Source organism: Lissotriton helveticus, chromosome 2_1 (genome assembly GCF_964261635.1).
Source record: "Lissotriton helveticus chromosome 2_1, aLisHel1.1, whole genome shotgun sequence".
Lineage (NCBI taxonomy): Eukaryota > Metazoa > Chordata > Amphibia > Caudata > Salamandridae > Lissotriton > Lissotriton helveticus.
The window spans coordinates 2,122,029,772-2,122,051,314 of record NC_136059.1 but is presented as its reverse complement, the minus strand read 5'-3'; the positions used below and the strand labels follow the sequence as shown (position 1 = coordinate 2,122,051,314).

The window sequence follows — 21,543 nt, the reverse complement described above, 5'->3', positions numbered from 1 at the left end:
CTGAGGACAAGGACTGGACCCATCTCACTTGAACCCAGAGTGACTCCAAGGACTTGCTGGTTTGCCCCTTGTTTCTGAAGTCTCAGGGCCATTGAAGACTTCCTACAACCCTGCTAAACTCTGTCTAACTGTGAGTCCTACCCTGCCTGAGGTGCCAATCCGGTCCTGGGCCTTAGAAGTGGGTTCTGTAGCAGTTTTGCTTCAAAATAGATGCAACAATGGATTAGAGCTGATCGGAACTGATGCAGTCCCCTTCGAAGCTGATACAGTTTTGATAAGAGGTCATCTCTGCGCAGCTCGACAACGACGCGGTACCAGACTGCAAGGTTCAACAATGATGCAGCGCCTGTATCGTAAGGGGTGCGAAGCAGACTTGGGACCCAACGGCAAGGCTCGATGAGGACGGTTCTACCAGACTGCGTGAATCGGAACCAATGCATCAAGTATTCAATGCCGATGCTTGCTTCATCCAAGATTGCGGGCCCTGCGTGGGTCCTGTAGCCAGCCTGCCCTCCATTACGGTTGGCCTGAACTTTTGATTTAGCTTGGTCCAGCGTGACCTCTGGTAATCCCTAAGCACTACATGACTCTAAGTACTACTTTTTGATTTATTCGTATTTATTATTTAAACTCTGGTTCTACTTTTGAGATTTTTGTTGTTTAGCCTTGCTTTACTCATACATTTAGTGTCTAGTTTTCTAAACCTGTGTGGAGTCTTTTTGTGTTGTTTTTATTGTGTTACTAAGTATGTGTTGCACAAATACTTAACACATTGCCTCATTAGATAAGCCTTACTGCTCTGTGCCAAGCTACCAGAGGGTGTGCACAGGTTATCTTTTAGTATGTACCTAGCATACACTGACTAGGAATGTGGTCTCTACTTGGACAGGGTGCATACCTCTGCCAATTAAAGCCCCAACTTCTAACACACTCCTTGTTAGTTTCCACAACCTGAGGTAGTCCAATATCAGGGAGATGGGTAGGGTACTGCGCCAAAAGTCCCCTAAGGCAGTGTCTTAGTGGGCAGTAACACCTGAGCTGCTATTGGGGTAGTAGGAACTTAGAGTTGAGGTCTGAAACGAACAAAAGGAGTAGTCCTTCAAGAGGTCTCCAACCGTCTAAATCTCTTGTTCCTCTCAGAGGGCCCAGGTAAATGGGCACTGAGCAATAGTCATGCCTTCTTTGGACCACATCGATGCCCCCTTGTGGACTACATGATGAATTCCGAATGATCCATGTGCCTCCCTCCACATCACCCAGGTAGCCCTCAGAATCAGGGGCAGTGAGGAGATCATGAAGCCTGGGCATTTTACAGGACAATCTCTACTTTTTATAAACATTAGATGAAACTGTTTACTCATGTATTTAACCATATAGTTTGTGCTGCTTCCAAATGAATGCAGATGACATGGAAATTCACCAGTAACTAAACACACCCTAAGGCCAAAAATTCACATAACAACCTGCCTAAAACTCATCCACGAATGGACGAAGAAAAGCTTTTTTCACTAGAGCAGAACAAGACTGAAATCATGATGCTGGTAGCAATCTCTCCAATAATCTCTTGGATGCGTGACCAAGGTAACTAGAAGCTGCCCCATCCTCAGTCCAATAAGTAAAATGTTCTTATGGTATGGTTTGAGGAAGATGTCTAATTTGCACCTCATATTCCCAGAAATTGGTACAAGCATTGATCAACTATGATGCCTAAAAGGATATTTCCCCTCCTCCAGTTAAAACAGCAGATTAGACTTATTAGGACTCTGGTACTAATGCAGAGCTTCATTACTGAAACACAATTCACACAGGAGTGTGTAAGAATGTACCAAGGAGACATAAATGATAAGTCTAAGAGAGACTTTATTGAACAACCCCATCCACCATCAGGCTGGGCAAACTGGCAAACATAGAATCATGCGATGCCATAATTCCACACTGGAACATAGCGCGTGAAGAGAGACTATGTCACACTTCTTCCTTCTTATATTTGAAATACATTTAACAAAGAGATAACTTCAAAAAACAACCCATACACCTTTCTCCCACCAAAATAATCAAATAAAGAAAAAAAACTGTGTAAAAACTTTCAAAACCCAGAGTGTACATCAGTTTCTCACAAAATCATCTAAATAACTTGGGCTTTTACTGATTCTGGCAATCTTGCGAGTAGACTCACATTCTAAAGAAGGAGAGACTCTATCACCAGACTCTGATTCATTAGTGTTGTTGCTATTAGGCCTAAAATGAACAACAGAACTGGGGTTCCAGATACAACCATCATTGGTTTTTACTGCATTTTTCAAAAAGTTTAACCACCCTCTTTACAGGAGTGAACTTTGACCAATTCTGACAACAGGAGCTTTGACTTTAACTTTATCTCAATTATTAAACTTAACAACCTTACAAGATTTACGAGCATCAAAATAAATCTTCCTTTTCCTTTGTAGCGTTAGTTCTTTGTCCCTCCATTCACCAACACTATTGTCCTTTAGACCTTTATCGAGAGCCATCCACCCTGTACACAAAATAGTATTTTGAGATCCTCCTTTGAATAATTCAAAAGTTGTCTTCCCAGTTGAAGAGTGAGCTGTGAATCTGTATGCAGATATACGATTTTGTAATTCATCTCTCCAGTTCAAGCTGTTGACTCTCCCCAGTTGAATGCTTTCCTTTAAGGATTTGTTCAACCTTTCAATAGCTCCATTAGATTCTGGATGATATAATGAAATTTTCCTGTGTTCTATGCCACATCTCACCAAATAATCCTCCATCTCATGAGAACAAAATTGTGGACCATTGTCCAACAGCAGTGCACTAGGAAAGCTTTCACGCTTGAAGATGGAATCCAAAAACGTGATTATACATTGTGTCGTGATGTCTCTCACTGAACTCACCTCAACCCAGCGAGAATACAGATCTAACAACACAATCAAGTAAGGTGTTTGGTGCGCGCCATGGAGAGGACATACGATGTCTATTGCTACTTCATCCCAAGGACACATAGGTCGTCTCCTACAAACCATGGGAGGTTGTCTTGGTTTAAGAATTTTGTCAGTTACAGAGCAGGGAACACAATCACGCACCGCTCGTTCCACCATGAGATCTAAACCAGGCCACCTGAAATCTTGTCTAATACGTTCTTTAGTTTTAGAAATACCCATGTGTCCTTCATGTGCTATCTGGACAATGTTGTTTCTCAAACTCTATGGTGGAACAAGCCTAGTACCTCTAGTCAACATGAAATCAACAACAGCTGGTTCATTAGACACAAGTGACCGTGGTTTCACAAGTTTTTTTTCCTTGTCTTGAGACAACAACTCCATTACTCCTAGTATTTCAGCATCATTCTTTAATTCCTCCTTCCATTCTTTTTCTTTTATCACTCCTAAAGTGACATCACACACACGTACATCAAACTCATCCTCTATTCCCTCCTCACAGGAGAGATCCTTAGACTCCATGGTGTTCACTAAATGTGAAAGCCAGTCTGCAGACACATTTGACCTCCCAGGAATATATTCAAATACAAAATTATACTCCTGCAACAATATGACCCACCTCCTAATTCTAGAGGAAATTGAGTCAAGACCGTTTTTCTCAAAAATGTACTTGAGTGGCTCATGATCTGACCTGACGATAAAGGAAGTACCCCAAACAAATTTTTTGAGTGCCCAAAAAAAGGCAAGAGCCTCTTTTTCTATGACTGAGTAATTCAGCTCAGCCCCCTCCAGACATCTGGAAGCACACGCAACCAATTGCTCACGCCCATCTCTCACTTGTAACAAAATAGCACCCAGTCTTTTTTTACTTGCATCAGTTATGATAAATGTCACATCACCTGGTTTAAAAGCTTGTAAGTTTGGAGCATACCTTAAATACATTTTACACCTAAAAACTTTTTTTTACACACCTCATCCTACACAAACTCCACGTTCTTGTGCAGTAAACTCCTGAGATGTACCGTTTTATCAGCAACATTTCTTATAAATTTACTATAAAACTCAGCCATCCCCAAGAAAGAGTATAGCTCTTCCTTTGGACAAGGTTCCTTCAAATTCTCTATGGTGTCTACCAACTCCTTCTTGGGTGACACACCACTTTCAGAAATATGGTGTCCTAGATAGTCAACCTCAGTTACACCAAACGTACACTTATCGCGACGTAAAGTCAGACCAGCCTTAAGTAATCTTTCAAGTACTTTATCTACTCTACAATCTTGTTCTTCAATGTTTCCCCCATATATTAACATATCATCTTGGTAACATCTGACACCTGGAATCCCTTTAATAACATCATTCATAATTCTCTGAAAAACAGAGGCGGCTGAAGGTAAGCCAAAAGGCATTCTTAAGAACTTAAATGCCCCCATGGGAGTTATAAATGCAGTCAATTCTTGTGAACTCTTACAGAGTGGCACCTGGTGTTATGCTGATGCCAAGTCTAAAGTACTAAAGTAACAAGCGCCCTCTAAGGTCGAAATCCTTTCCTCAATATTTGGAAGAGGAAACTTGTCCACAACAACCTCTTTATTAAGTGCGCGAAGATCCAGACAGAGACAAATCTCATTATTGGCCTTCCGTCTTACAACTATTGGAGTCAACCACTCTGTAGCCTCCACAGGCTCTATCACACCACTAACCAGTAATTTATCAATGTCTTTTTAAACTGCTTCCTGCACACTGATGGGAATTCTCCTCACTTTTGCTGCAACAGGTTCTGCACCACGTTTTAATTTAATCCGATGGTTATAACCTTTTAGGCAACCTAAAGAGTCATTGAACAAGCCCTCAAATTTTTCTACAAACCTGTTGTCTACATTTTCAATAGACTGCACTTCCACAGGATGCTTTCCATTAGGATTGAGAATAACACCCAAACGTGCTTGGTGAGTCCAACTCAGTAAATTGTCTCCTTTCTCACCACATAATAATCTTCCATTGCATTCTACACAACTCATAAAATAACCTAACATTTTAATGGGAGTTCCACCATACCAGTAGGCCTTACACCAGATTTTAACAATTTAATCTTACTCATGACATTTTTTTTAAACTCCTCCTTGGATATGAACATGAGATGGGAGCACGAGTCAAATTTCATTTGAACTTTTACAACTCCCACCTTCACCCACTCCGAAGGATGTTCCACTCCACACTCATTTACTTGTAAAGAAACTTCTCTCACCTTAGTTCTACTATCAATCTTGCTATGAAAACGACAATTCTTTGTGAAATTACATCTTCTCCCACATGAACTACAAACTATGTTCAGTGCTGGACACTCTCTTGCATTCGCTTTGTGCCCAACCTTACCACAGTGATAACATGTTCCTTGAAATATTTTTTCATAATCAGTACTCACAATTTTGTTTTCTACCTCTCTACTATTGCTGATTTTTGATTTTTGTATGGCCTGACATATTACCTCTTCCACTTTCTCTGGTGGACTAGGTGTTTTCCCCACCTTACTCAATTCACTTACACATTTGAGCATATGTTCCACACTTTTCCCGAATTAACAACACCTCATCTAAAGGTGGTTCATCCTTTAACCAAAGCTCTTCTCTTATCTTATCACTACTACACCTTAAAACAAATTGGTCACGTATTCTCTCTTCCACCAATTCCTCAAATTTGAAGCTGGAAGCTAACTTCTGTAGAGCTGTCACAAATCCTCCACAGTTTCTTCTTTTCCTTGTTCTCTCAACCCAAAGTAATACCGTTCCATGATGGTGCTTACCTTGGGCAAGTAATGCAAATCTAATTGTTTGATGCAAATCTCATATTCGTTCAACCCCCTTTGTACTGCTGGGCTCAACTGTGGTAGATTCTCAAGAACCTCTTGCCCTTCTCCTCCTTGACAGTGCAGTAATAATGCTTGTTTCCTCTCTGCGCTTAGATTAACCCCACAAAATCTTGCATAGTTTTCAAATGTTTTCTTCCATTTTTTCCATTTAACTGGGGGTTCCCCTGGATTTGACAGAAAAAACTGAGGTGCAGTAACATTCTGCATTTTATACTTTTAAACTAACTGCTTTTCAACTCACCAAGACTAAATTCACCCTTTTTTTTACAATACATTTTTTTTAAAAGACAGCAAATATTCACCAACACACATAATTGCTCTATACTTTCTTTTCACAAATTACTGCTGAAGTAATGATACAACTATGCTTATTGATTTATCAAGACTTCCCCTTTCTTTATACCACTTTTCACAGATTCTTTCTCTTAATACACCTATTCTAAAAAAAACAAAAATAGGTGTGCCAGTCACCGTGACGACAGGCTCAAATCTCCACTCTTTAAATTCCTTTAAAAAGTTGTATTGCATTGGATAATTGCAAAACGATAACTTTTCCGATTTTTTTTTTATGTTCAAAATGGTCGCCGACGTGTAAACGTTGTGGCCTTTTTCTAAAGTTGGTGGAGCTTGTTTCATGGAAGTACACAGAAACAAACTTCGGGCTTGTTTCTACAGGAAATAGAGGACATCTTGTGGTTACGTCACACTTGTGAACCGCAGGCGGGCCCCAGCGTTTCGCCAAACAGCGCTACGTGTCAGGTCTGCAGTGGCTACAACTTACAATGTGAGCACAAGAGTAAAGGAAAACCCATATTTAAAAGAAAAGGCTAGATCCCCGCGATGGAGAAGGAAACACATTGTTTCTTTATTATTTCTAAAACAATGCTTGTCAGTGTTGAGGAACCTCTGGGTGTTAAATGGCGGAGCTGGTTTGACACGGCTGAGGTCAGGTTGCCGTTCTAGCGTCTCTGGGCACGAGAGCGGCAGAGCTAACGTGGTGCGCGCTCTACAGGTGAACCGCGCACTTCAACTGTAACCGTTTCCGAGTGAAGGAGTGTCTTCTCTTCACGCTCGGAACTCTGAGAAATTATTGTGCTGTTGTGTTCATTGAAGACATCGGAGAATTGTGGGAAAAAGAAATAACGCATGCGCAACAAGGGATGTTACAATCGACTTAGAGGTAGAAAAGTCGTGTCCGAGTGAAGGCAACTTGGAAGGTGTTTTGTCGACATTCAACGGTAGGAAGCCGGAATGCAGAACCTGTGAGAAGCAAATTTAATTCGCTCAATGCATTGAGCAGAACTTTTGTTATTAAGACTATTACCGTTCTCAGTTCAAGTTTACTCATAGCAAGGGTCAATTCATAATAGGGGTGATATCTTAAAACTCCACAGTACCCAGAGATTTCAGTTGAAGCAAAACAAGTCAGTTTATATAACAGTATCAGGCAATAAGAAAAACATTAGAGGATCAGTGGGAGCTCAATTTTGGTTATAGAGTTTACTGACTGTCATTGTGTTTTATGCAGGAACTGTTATATGACTACTAACTTCCAATTGAGAGAGGAGCTATAGCCTAGGTCTTATGGGTAAGAACATTTTAGTATATTCAAGAACAGGCATTAGGTACATTGTGTAAATTTGGTTGCATGTTATATTATGCCTTCTTTTTAGGTGCGAATTCCAGAGAACCCTAAAGGACCATTGATGAGGAAGCAGCTACACTTCTGAACAGAGGCTGTCTCTCTTTCTCTTCACTCCCCCTTTCCCCCCTACTTTAGCCTGCCTGCTCCCAAACGCGTCTCTGCCGCTCCGCGCCGCCTTCCTTGACCTCTTGACACCAAACACTGGTCAAGTAAGATGATGCCTCGTCTTCTCCTGCCGCTTCAGAAATCCTTACTTCTTCTTCTTCAAAGCATAATAATGATGTTGGGGTTGATTAGTTGTTCTCCTTGTCCCTCAGTACGCGATCGTCGCCAGTGTAAGAATGTACCAAGGAGACATAAATGATAAGTCTAAGAGAGACTTTATTGAACAACCCTATCCATCGTCAGGCTGGGCAAACTGGCAAACATAGAATCATGCGATGCCATAGTTCCACACTGGAAAATAGCACGTGAAGAGAGACTATGTCACAGAGTGCACAAGGACAACCTCTAAATAAAGTACATATAAGATGAAGCAGAGCGACTTTGCCTAAGTCTGAAGAGTTCTGATCATATCAGTCCAGCTTCCAAGGATCTTAACTATCTCCCAATGGCCCCAAAATTACGTTCAAACTTCTTTGAATGATTTTCAAATTATCGGGTTAAGGAAGCGGATGCCGGGCCCAAAGTAACTACAAAAGTTAACACCACCACCTAGTCTCAGCCCCGACCTCATATCTAGCAAAGTAAATCATACTTATTAATCAAGCTCACACCCGAGGCACAAAACTTTGGAGCTCGACAAGGAAAGAAAATTTTATTTGATTCAAAAGAAACCTTTAAACACGCTTTTCAGAGAGGCACTCTATGCCTTCCCAGTTGTCACCGGGAGCACCATGGATTCCTAATAGGAGATAGAGCCCTATGAAGGACAAGACTTTGCCTCTGCAGCTTGGCAAACCCCTGAAAGTTCTGTTGATTGACTCTTAAAAGGACTATTTCTTGGAAATGAAATCCTTTACTTCTGACAGATCTTGTGCTATGAACTTGGCTATGTGGTACAGTGCTTTACAAATATATCAAATAAATATACATCTGGATGCACCTCATTTGCGAATCATGGACTGTCCCACTGAATTTGCTGAAGAAGGTAAGTCAATACCAGGCCTGCTAGTCATAGGCTGCAAGAGTGCCTTTGGACTAGAACAGTTTCTTAGCCTGATTGTCACTGGAAAGAGTAATTTTTGGCAACTTGTGGTCCAAAAGACTCATCCATGATGTTCATGAGGCAATGTGCAGAAAGATCAGGTTTCCTGGTGAGTGGTACTATGAAAATAAATAACCACTCACCTGGTACTGCTGGTTTCGCTTCCAAATCCAATTTAGAAATTCAAGAACGTTCAGAGGGCATGAACTCCAAAAGTAGAAGGCCAGTGATGAAGCAGATTTAAACATGTCCTTTTGGAGAGAGTCATGTAATTTTCAGTCAGGTCAGGGATGCTCAATTCGAGGCACTGTATGGAACAAAACGTTTGTCTCAGAAGTAAAGAAGGGGAATCACACAACCTGAACCAATTGAAATTGATCATCACTGTCTTCAGTGTTGCAGATGGAGGCAGGAGAGGGTGGAAACTGGAGAGCGCACCCAAAGGACAGTGAACCAAGTTAAAGTGAAGTAACACAGAGTTGTGAAGCCACATCAGATACCAAGCAGGAGAAAAGGAATGGTGTAGGAGGTAAGAGACAAGTGAGGCAACAGAGCCTGTGGAAGATATGTTTCAAGGTCTAAAATTATAACTCTTACTGAGCAAGTAATGTGGCATTCCAGTGCCTCATCCTGACACTCAAGCGACACTCTACAAGTCTGAAGAAAAGGTTGATGGGACCTCAGTACAAAACATTTTTACAGCACCCCCCCCCCCCACCCAACAATAGACAGGAAATGTCTGATAACATTGCAAGGCACTGCAAGGCAGTGCAAGGCATATTAGTCAAACAGTATAAATGAGGAACAAAATACGAAATTCAAAGCCAAGCACAAAATATTGAATTTTGTGTTCTAAATAATGTATATGCACACATTTAAGAAAAGTGATCACACATATGAGTCGAAATGAGCTGAAACTTTTTAAGTGCATAAGTATAGAATGTTCTTGCATCAGCATACATATTAGTATATAGGTTTTGGGCATTAATAGGCATATGAGGCTATGTGCTGAAAAACATTCACGATGAAAAGTTCTGGCACAGTTTTATGAACGAAATATGGTCAATTAAAACTCAATGTCCAAAGGTGGCATATAAGGAAATGTGCTGTATTTTATCTGTAACTGAAGATTAGGACATTTCGGACAAACATTAAAAAAGATTCAAAATGATACTCAAAGAAAATCACAGACAAATGCAATGGACTAGGCAAAAGTTTAGGATGTACAAGTCCATCTACTCAGCATTGATTGCTAAATGCCCAAAACAAGTTATAAAAATATATTCATGCACACCAGATTACATATGTAATTAAACTGCCAGGTTAATGATGCTAAGACTGAAATGTTACAGTAAAGTTTGAATGAGGTGAGGAATATAGGAAAGGTGGTGCTGGGTTATTTATGTATTGAGTCCATATTTGTGGTGAGCTCAATATAAACAAGATACAAACTTACCAGATCCCTCAAAAAATCCCACTTTTTGGCTCCCATATCATAAAGCCCCACGCCCCCATCCATGAAACAGCAGACAGCGTGGCCAGGGGGAAGCGAGAAGGCCTGGTTCTGAGTTAGCGTTGGAGGTGGAACAGCCTCACTAGTAGAAGATGTGTGATGGTTTTTGGTTGGAGAGTGTGCTGAAAAAGCTTTATATAAAAATATAAAACATATTATTGGTAAATGTGTAATATATTATAGCATAAACTAAATTTCAAAGGTCTTCGACCATTTTACAGTTTTAAAAAGCTGAAACCACTACAAATATTGAAATGAAAAATGTTATATAAAGAAAAATGAAAACACAACACAGTACAATTATAACTTTACAGAACATACTAAAAACCATTTTGCATGAATTTGTTTGCTGTAGTGCATACTTTTGAGGACGATATGAATGCAAATATTGTTACTTATAATACATAACAAATCATGTTACCAATTTTAGAAACTATGCTTTGAAAATGAAATCTCAACACGTGAGCAGCATTATTACCAATTCCATACAGAAAATAAGCTTCTTTTTATGGAAAGTGGCACTGTTTTGCTATAAAACATAGGCTTCTGCCAAAGAGACAAAATGTGACAGGTGACAGACGGATAAAGTAGCACAGCTATTGATGGTCAGCGTATTTTACTTGTCAAGTTGGGTTATGATATGTTATTTTGGTAGCCATTCTACACATTAGAAGAAAACATACTCCCGGAAATCTATGACTGATACAGACATCCAGGAATAATCCCAGCAAATTCTGTGAAGTCCCAAAAATCAACGAGAAACCAAATGGAGATTATTTTCAACTTTTTCAAGCAGGCCTTGGTGAGCCAGTCTAAACGCATTCATCAGAGCAGAGGGCTTATACAAATCTTCGAAAACTCCTTTTGACTTGTATGCAGACTTTTCACAACCATAGCCTGCTTGAAGTGAAATGAGATATCAAATCAGAAACAGAAAAAGCCAGAGTAAACATACTGCATCCTTTTTACCTATTTGAAAAATACCCATTTTGCTTTAAGGCATATGCTAATCTTAATGGACAGGAGAGGTTCTCCCACTTCTTTCCCCACCCATGATCCTATTGAAATGTAAATACTAAACACATGCTTGGATACAGGAACAAACATTAGTAAAGCCAATAGGTCTAGACAGTTTTCAGGGCGGGTACTATTTGTTATAATGGCCAGATGTTGCTGGGTGTTGCATTCGGAAGCACAATGCCTGAGACTGAAACCATAGTGCTATGGAAGCAGGGGTGGGTTGAACTCGCAGAATTCACTCTGCTGAATTCTGCAGAGATACGTAAAAACTCCGTGGAATTAAGCCAAGTTCTGTTATTGGAGGGAAAAAATGAAAATGCATGTTGTACTGCTTGCTCTGTGATTTAGCATTAGTAGCATGTTCTGTGCTGAAAAATCTGCGTGAACGTGGTGCGCAAGAGAGCACAACCCTTCGAGTTGATTTTGCTGCCGCTCAAGTAGAATATCTGCTCCAGAGGCAGCCCTCTGACTGCGACCGCCCTGCGACCACTTGTGTTAGAAAATAGACCCAAAAGGCTTCCTAGCGATTGGAAATCGTGCATGGGGATGTCAAATCTCGCTCATTCTCTGCAGCTCCTTTGCTGGAGACTCACGTTGTCCTGTTGTCCTTGTGTTGCTTGAAAAAGAAAACATTTTACCATGTGACGATTGGCGGGATTTGGCCGAAACTCCATGTTAAAAAAGTAACACAGAATTGGCAAATTCCTCCAATTTTGGGAGCGGAATCAAAAATTCCGCCAGGGTTTAGTCTGAAGATAGTGTCTTTCAGGCATTTGACAACAGGTTCTATGACTTACGGAACGTCACAAAGTAAGGAAATACACAGTCTTGCTCAAAATATTTTCTATACATCTTATTTGCAGCATGAACGTCGCATTATTCAAGTGCTTGTTCATAATGTGCACCTGTGTGTGCTCCTTTTTTATGGACTCATTTTTAGATTGAACATTTAGCATATTCACCACTAGGACACATATTAATATTTTTGGTTGATAATTATGGATCTGCGTTATTAAATCATTTTCTAGACTTACACGTACATGTACTCGTTATTATTAAAGCATGCAAATTGCAATGCTTGCTGCTTAAAATGCATAGCCTGAAATAAAAAAAATGAAGTCATGTCGAAGAAAAAGAATGATGTATTCATAAAATTGCATGCATGTACTTTTTTTTAAGAATAATAAACAAGCATTTACAATGGAATAGGTCTCGCATTTGCGAGAGTTTGAGCTATTGGCATTGTAAATGACAGTGCATTTTATTTATTCATTATTGATGGAGGAATAGAGAAGTGGACAGAAGAGTAAAAATATCAATGGCGGGAAGAGTAAAAGGATGACAGATCTACATGTGAAGTGAATGTTCGATGGATGGACGCACGGAAAAGCAAGAAGGTGGATGGATGGGTAACATGATTGATCAATATGTGAACAGATGGATGGGTGTAATTTTAGTAGCTGGCTAAAATAATGAAACTATGGATGGGAATGTGAAAGGATGATGGATGGGTGGACAGGTGGCAGGGTGGATGGACAAATGAGTAGATGCAAGGGAGAAGGATACTATCATAGGAAGGCTTACTTTCTTTGCACACTCAGAGGTTTGTTTCAAAGTGGGGGGCATTTTAATTTGCTGGCTACTCAATTGCTCACCAGAAACACAGAAAAAACTGTGTGACAAAAGCACGAGATGCAAGGGCTAGTTACGTGTTGCCTTAGCCTATCTGTGAATTCCTGTTGATGCATTCATTGCCCAACTGTCTGTGTATTTAATACCTCGGTACTGGTGAGGACCTGTCCCTGCACGCCTTCTCTCAGTGTCTGTGTGTTTATTTCTGCAGCATTGCCCAAAATTCGACTGGATGCTGTAGAGTGCCACTCGGGCGCTACTATAATTTGTATCAGTCTGTTCATGCATCCACACACCCCTCGGGACGGGCCCGCACCGAGGGGATAAATAAACCCGTGGGAGACCGTGGGAGACCGCTCGGGGTCTTCCCGCCAGAGAACTATACACGAGTGTCGAGTGATCATTGGTGCAATTACATGAAGGCCTGCCCGTGCCACGGCAGACCTTACACTGCCGACCAGGCCGGTACCACTCCACGTGTGCCTGCCCTTATCTGCAGCGCGCGGTGCCCACCCGAGACTGCCATGCTCCGGTGCGAGCGACGTGTGGCGGAGGCGTGCGAGCCCCAGCGCGGCCCAAGACGACCTGCCGCTGCTCGCTGACCGGTTGAGCCTTCCCACGCGTTTCCCACAACGGGGATCGCCTTCAGCTGGTGGGCTCCCGGCATCATCGCTAAAGATAGGGGTGAGAGCGACGCGCGATCCCCTCCCCCGCACCGGGACCGTTGTGCGCCCCCCCCCCTCGCTGAAGCTCACCTGCTCCTCGAGCGTCCTCGGCAACACTGCCCCTGAGACGCGCTGCAGAGGCCTGCTAGGCTGCGAGCGGCCACTGACGACGACGCACAACGCGTCAAAGACCCCTGCTGACGCTGCCCTACACGGTCTCTAAAGGTTGCACCCCCATAGATATGGGGTGTGTGTCCCGGGCTCCAATGAGTCCTTCTATTAGAGAAGGTTACTTCAAGATAATCAATGATATAGAACTCCAACGTCATAGAGGCTTCCATGAATAAGCTGCGCGACTCAAACACAGAAACATCCCCTGGAAGAAGGCATGTTTATTGCCGAAATGCATTGGGAATGTATAAACGTTTAATCATGAAACACAGAAAATAATTATGAATTTGACATCTTTGTGATGACAACAAGATGCAATAAACATTACAAGTTTCAACAAGGAAAAGACTCCAATCTATATCATTGATTGATATTTAGAGTTATTTGATACACTTTTCATCGGAGAGTGATACCTCGGAGCACCATACAACCATTACAAACTACCAACAAATAGTAGTGCGCCCACACAAACCCCTTCTACTGCTGCCCTACACGGTGCCTGCACCCTCTCCCGGCGACGCCGATCACGGCTCCCACGTGCTGGACCTGAGCGCTGGAGGCGCGAAAAGTATCGGGACCACACCGGGTGCACACGCACGCCCGCGTCACCTGTTTGAAGAAAACAACAGGACAAAAAAACCCAAAAAACTGAGCATTGGCAAAACCACCTGGAACCATAGAGGTGGGGCAATCAAACGGAATTTCAGTGGGAAACAAGGCAACGGGCCAAGAGCGGGACCACTATCGCAATCGCACGCAGCGGTGCACAGGGCCCGGCGTGACCGTGAGGCACCACCTACATGTGCAGGAGAACACAAAGGCCTGCACCACACAGTGGGTGAGCGGCGACAGAAGAGGAAAAGCCAGCCGCGGACACAAGCCACCCTAGGGCGACGGTCTATCGAATCACAGCGCCGCCATGAGCGTCCAAGCGCCGGCAGCAACGGCAGCGGCGCCAGCAGCGTCAGCGGCGGCACCCACTCAGCAGGGAGTGGGAGGGGACCAAGGAGCGGCACAAAGGCTCCCACCACCGACGAACACCCACACAGCAGTGGCTCCCCTGCCCCCCTTCAGCGAATCTGCCGACCCGGCGACTGCGGCCCCCAGATGGAAGGCCTGGGTGGGGAGACTCAACCACTATTTCAAAGGGACACGTGAAACGGACGGAACAGTAAAGAGGTCGCTTCTCATCTACTATGGGGGAGAGGAAATCTACGATCTCTTTGAATCTCTTCCAAACACCGGAGAAGACGACGACTATGACGCAGCGGTCAATGCGCTAAACGCCCATTTTGATCCACAACTCAACAACGACTTCAAAAAATTCAAATTCAGGAGGGCCTGGCAGACGGAATCAGAGTCCGTAGACATGTTCTACGCCAGGCTCCGCCGGCTGGCTAGCACGCGCCCTTTCAGAGAGCCAAGAGAAGAGATCAGAAACCAGATCATGGTGGGATGCCGATCCAAGTTACTGAGAAAATTGATACTACGTCAGACGGGCATTCCCCTCGACGAAATCCTAGTCCTGGCCCGGTCCCACGAACTGTCTGAGGCCCGGGTGGAAGTGATGGAAGCAGCCCTACTACCCCGCCGACTACCAGACTCCTGCCGATCAAGGAAGAAAAAGTGGACGCCATCCAGAGGAGGCCCTAGCCACCGCGCCAAGCACCTAGACCCGCGCAAAGGAGCCAATGTGGATACTGCGGTGAAAACCACCACGCGGACGGCACGTGCGGAGCTAAAGGAAAGATATGCTCCCGCTGCGGGCGACCAAATCATTACGCCAAAGTATGCCGGGGAGGACGATTTCGAGCAACAGCACCCAGGGCCAGAAGCATGTCGCAGCGAGTCCGTCAATTATCGCTCGATGAACATGTGCCACCACCAGATGATCAAGCACAAGGAAGACGCCCTATGTATGAAGATGACGATGACGAGGAGGTGTTTGTCATTTCATATGTCAACAGGGCTGGCACCAAGAGACGTCCCCCACCAATGTGCTCAGTTACCATAGATAGCACCAACATCCAGGCGCTAATAGACACAGGAGCATCGGTAAATGTAATGAACTCGGAACAGTACGAAATGCTCTCGCCAAAACCTGCACTTGCACCCTCTAGTGCAAGAATCTACACGTAATGAGGCACTGACCCCCGGCCGCTGCGAGGGGTCATCCAAACAACTATCGTGAGCGGGAAGAACTCCACAAAGGCAAAATTCCACGTGACGGAAGGCAAAAAGGGGACCCTGCTCAGTTGCCACACAGCAGAAGATCTAGAACTCGTCTTCTTTGCAAACCAAGTCCACGAGTCACACGCAGAGGCTCTGCTGAATGACTTTCTGGAGCTCTTCCAAGGATTGGGAAGACTAAAAGGGAAGAAGTTCCGACTACATATCGACACATCAGTACGGCCTATAGCCCTTCGGCACCGGCGAGTGCCCTTCAATCTCAGACCGCAGGTGGAGGAGGAACTACGAAAATTGGAAGAGCTAGGAGTGATAGAGAAGGTGTCCGGGCCCACCCCGTGGGTGTCTCCTTTAGTCGTTGCCCCTAGGCCCAAGCAACCCGGAGCGATTCGACTCTGTGTCGACATGCGGTTGCCTAATACGGCAGTAAAGCGGGAGCGGCATATCACCCCGACCATGGACGACATAGTAGCTGACCTAAATGGCGCAAAGTGGTTCTCCAAGCTCGATCTGAATGCAGGCTACCACCAGCTAGAGTTGGAACCGGAGAGTCGATATATAACCACCTTCTTGACCCATGTGGGGCTACGCCGCTACCGACGACTCAGCTTCGGGGTGTCCTCCGCGGATGAGGTTTTCCAGAACGCAATTCGTGAGGTGCTGTCGGGGCTAAGCGGCGTCATCAACCTCAGTGACGACATTCTGGGGTACTCAAACACCCTCGAGGAGCATCATGCACATCTGAGAGTGACGCTGCAGTGGCTAGAGGACAGCGATCTGACCTTACATAAATCCAAATGCTCCTTCTATCAAGAAAGCATAGACTTCTTCGGGTACATATTCACGCGAGAAGGACTCAAGGTAGATCCAAAGAAGGCTGAGGCGATGCAGGCAGCGAGCACCCCACGGAACCCCACCGAGGTGAGGAGCTTCCTGGGCATGGCCACCTACTGTGGCCGATTCATCCCGAATGATGATATATTCAGCCATGTTTTAATGTATAAATATCTTTACAATAAGCCTTCGCATAGATCCCACTTCAAGCAACACCATTAAGAAATATGTATAGGATCTGACTATATAAGTCTGTATATGTAGATAATAAGTCACATATATAATGAAGGCATGCACATAATAACCATGTACATCCAAATGACAATTGTGCTTTTTACCATAATGTATATTTAATAAAATAATTTTGTATCATGCTTTTTGTCTAACTATAGTTTGTGCTGTCACTAGTCCGTCTCTGTCCATTGCTTCTAACATTAGTTCCTAATTGCTTTTTTTCAAACACATCAACCTCAGTGACGACATTCTGGGGTACTCAAACACCCTCGAGGAGCATCATGCACATCTGAGAGTGACGCTGCAGTGGCTAGAGGACAGCGATCTGACCTTACATAAATCCAAATGCTCCTTCTATCAAGAAAGCATAGACTTCTTCGGGTACATATTCACGCGAGAAGGACTCAAGGTAGATCCAAAGAAGGCTGAGGCGATGCAGGCAGCGAGCACCCCACGGAACCCCACCGAGGTGAGGAGCTTCCTGGGCATGGCCACCTACTGTGGCCGATTCATCCCGAATCTGGCGGCCATGTCCGAGCCCCTGAGAGCCCTCACGCGCCAAGACAGGAAGTGGAAATGGTCGGTGCTGCGAATAAAGCATTCAAGAACATCAAGGCCAGCCTGCTCGACAAGACGGTGATGGCCTACTTCCAGCCCCAACGCAAAACGGAACTGATCGTCGACGCAAGTCCGGTCGGACTAGGAGCAGTGCTCCTACAAGAACATGGGGCTGAGGTGTGGAAGCCGGTTGCGTACGCCAGCAAGGCACTGACCGACACCGAGACGCGCTATGCACAGATTGAGCGCGAGGCGCTGGCTATCAAATGGGCGTGTTTGCACTTCCACCTGTACCTGTGCGGCCAAGAATTCACTGTGGTCACCGACCATAAGCCGCTGATACCCTTATTCGCAGGTTCCACCAGGCTGGCTCCCCCGCGCATCGAACGATGGGCGGTGCAACTGCAAGGCTACCACTTCAAAGTCGTGTTTCGCCCAGGGGCCCATCTCTCCCGTCATCCGGAATCAAGTAGCTCCAGACATGTACCAGATGCCGCTCAAGGCATTGAGGCTTTCGTCCACATGACCTCGCAGTCCGCCTGTCCCAAAAGCAATGACATTGGCTGAGATAGGTCAAGCCACGTTAGAAGACGACACCCTGTCCAGGGTCAAGGAAGCTTTGCAGGAAAACAGCTGGGCGCACTTCATGGATGGGGCCCGTACACTCCGGCTGGAAGTCAATCATGCGCGACAGCAACTATGGCAAGTGAGGCATGAGTTGAGCGTGGGGGACGATGGCGTTGTCCTGAGAGGTCACCTAATCGTGGTGCCTGAAGGCCTGCAGAAGAGAATTCTCGAGTTGGCCCACGTGGGACATCAAGGGACAGCCAAGACCAAAGCGAGGCTGAGATACAAGGTCTGGTTTCCAGCCATGGACTCAATGGTCGATGAGATGGTGAGGTCATGCCATGCCTGCACCATCACCGGTGGAGACCCTGCGCCCGCACCCATGATCACGGAAGAGCCATGCACGGCCCCATGGACACACCTGAGCGTGGACTTCGGAAGCTTTCCGAATGGCCGTCACATGATGGTAGTCGTTGACTCGTACTCCAAATTCCCGATTGTGGAAGTCCTAACGTCAACAGCCTTTCCACAAGTGAAAATAGCCCTGGACTGGATCTTTGCGCTGATGGGTCTCCCTGCTGAGGTCAAGTCGGATAATGGACCACCCTTTCAGGGCAGGGAGTTTCAGGAATATCTAGAAAATCTCGCCATCCGACACCGAAAGATCACCCATCTGTGGCCCCAGGCCAATGGGGAGGTGGAGAGACTTATGAGGACTCTGAACCTCGCATTGCGCATTGCCGTGGACAATGGAGAAAAGCTCGAAACTGCCCTGGACCAGTTTTTGGGGGCATATCGGCAAAGGCCACATAGCACCATGAAGTGTGCACCAGCTCATCTATTATTCAAACGAGCCCCAAGAGACGTCATACCGGCAGGCCCGGAGTGGGCCCCGGAACCGAGGAATGATGAAGCAGTTCAGGCGAGAAGGACAACAACTAATCGGAAGGCGAGTGAGGCGCGCCGTGCGACAGTACCAACGCTTGCTGTCGGCGACTCGGTGGTGATCAAAGACAGACACCCTGGGTGGAAGTTCCGGACGCCCTACGAGCCTGAGGTCTGGACTGTTGAGAAGGTCAATGGAACGATGGTGACGGCCCGAAGAGGAAATCAACTGGTCACTCGGAATGTCTCCAGCTTCAAGAGAGCTTCTGAGCCAGAAGCCAATGTCGAGAGTGAGGTCTACCACCCTGGAACACCACCGAGAGACTCTGCAGGGTCATCTCCAGTCGGGAGTCCGGCTACGGAAGGGCACGGGCCGGAGAGCCCCGAGGCTAGAGAACAACCTGGAGCCCCCTATACGCCCCAGGACCGCAGAGATGTTGCGGGGCGTCCACCTGAAGTCACAATGTCCCCATGCGGCTGCAACCAACGGTACTATCTACGGCCTAATCCCGGCCCCAGTCAGAGACTCAGAGACTTTGTCTGTGCATCCCCATAATAAAGACTGTGATCCTGATGTCAGCTAAAATAAAGGAGGGATGTAGAGTGCCACTCGGGTGCTACTATAATTTGTATCAGTATGTTCATGCATCCACACACCCCTCGGGGCGGGCCCGCGCCGAGGGGATAAATAAACCCGTAGGAGACCGCTCGGGGTCTTCCCGCCAGAGAACTATACACGAGTTTCGAGTGATCATTGGCGCAATTACATGAAGGCCTGCCCGTGCCACGGCAGACCTTACAGATGCATCTCCCCTATTGCGGGTTTGCAGTGCTTGCGTCAGATTTCTCTCTCCAAGGAAGCCTGAGGCAGCAGTTTGCAGTGTACAGTGTGAACAATAGCGTTGCAGTAACCTTAGTGTACATGAAAGCGCAAATTGTTGGGTATGCCGCGGTGTGATGGCAAAGCGAGGTTAGGACAATCTATTATTCTGTACAATATTGGCCCTTGTGGTGAGGAGGGGAACAAAACGTCTGTGGCATTGGAGGTTCCATGTCGTAGCTTGGTGAGTGGAGAGCATGTGCAGCAGTGTGTGAGTCATATCTCAGAGAGTCAGCTCACCCATTTATCATTGAGAGGTCGATAATAGTTGAGTTGCTTTTCTAGTAATACCTGTCACTTAAAGTCAAAAAGAGTATTAGCTTTGTGCGAGTGTGTCTCATTGAATGTGTCATTGCTGCATTGTTAATGACCATATATACCTTTTGAATACTTAACAGTTTGCTCCTTGGTTTTCCATTGTTTGATGGCGAGAGAAAAAGCTCGATTTTTCACTGTATCCAGTGGGTTGGCCTACATTTGTTTTCAACTTACAATTTATCTTTTCTGTTTATTTTCACTCTTTTTAGCTTTGCCTTTATGAATACCGAGGTTCCCGCATGAAATCTCATTTTGGAGAAGGAAGAAATGGGGCCTTGAACGTATTATCCATAATTGTCAGAATTGTGATTTGCCGAGCACAGGGTGAAATAACTTTCATAATTTAGGTTTGGAGTTTAGTTTTCTTACCGTAATAAAGTAGCATTTGATAATTTTATTAGTGGTCCTGTCAAATAATGCCGTCTTCACACAATGCAGGGCACGTAGGCATTTTATGAAACGGCTAATGTATTTAATTGAGTTTGCCTCGCAGAGCCTGACGGTAGCAGGAATTCCTCATTTCCAGTCGCAGGCAAATTGGTATTGTGTGGGACCCGTATTTGCTATACAATATAAATAAATGCAGTGGAATGCAGTACTTGTTAGCACTGCATACAAAATGAAAACAAAATAGTACATCATTTTGCAAAAAGTCAAAACATGTCCAATCCTACGAAAACCACAAAGTAAAAGCATATAGTTTATTGTTTTATATTTTCCAACCATGTGTTTGAGTTTGAGTTAAACTAGTAGTTTCACTTGGGGCCACGAGGACTCGTTTTTGTGGACCTCATCAGACTTTGATCCGGAGCAAAAAAGAGAGAAACATAAAGCCTTGCTGCTTGGCCGCCCCTCTTAAAGTGACGTATTCTGGCCTCTGTGCAGTTGGGCTTGCAGGCTGTAGCTGCCTAGAAGCCCCTTAATGGAAGATACGGTGTGCAGGGCACACTGCAGCTTAGTGTGGCACCAGGCACTTCTCAAGAAACATGAATTCAGTTTTTTATTAGCAGGCCAGGGCTCGAGTCGGGGTACCACGTGGGTGGACGGCGTCCCCGAACTTACTTTACCGGGTGGACGCCCTCCCCCCTGCCGGTCCCGTTAAGAAGTGCAGCCTTGTGAGCGGGTTGGAGTAATCAAGAAGTAACAGATGCAGTTAATGTTAAATGTCGCGCAACTGCGTTCAAATCCTGTAATGGATCCCAAAGTGCCTGGCAGTGAAAGCCCTTACTTTCGGAGCCGTACAGACGGTAACAATGCTACATAAAGAGCGTGGAGGACAAAAATACAATATGGGTTGGTACATATGGACTCAATTCTCGTATCTTTCAATGTTTTAACAGCTTGAAAACTCGACAAGGAACGCCTATCAGGACATAGTTCAACCCCTCTGTAAATTGCAAAATTCTGATAGAATGATGCATG

General features: G+C 44.9%; 1 protein-coding gene across 2 annotated transcripts in view; it reads right to left on the bottom strand.

The window, feature by feature from the left end:
• WDR17 (WD repeat domain 17) overlaps nt 1–21,543 on the bottom strand; it is a 953,840-nt gene that overhangs the window by 719,907 nt on the left and 212,390 nt on the right. For both annotated transcript variants that reach the window (XM_078677682.1, XM_078677683.1), the window contains exon 7: nt 10,114–10,301. In XM_078677682.1, the coding sequence (XP_078533808.1) occupies nt 10,114–10,301 (188 nt within the window). The remainder of the gene's footprint in view (nt 1–10,113; nt 10,302–21,543) is intronic.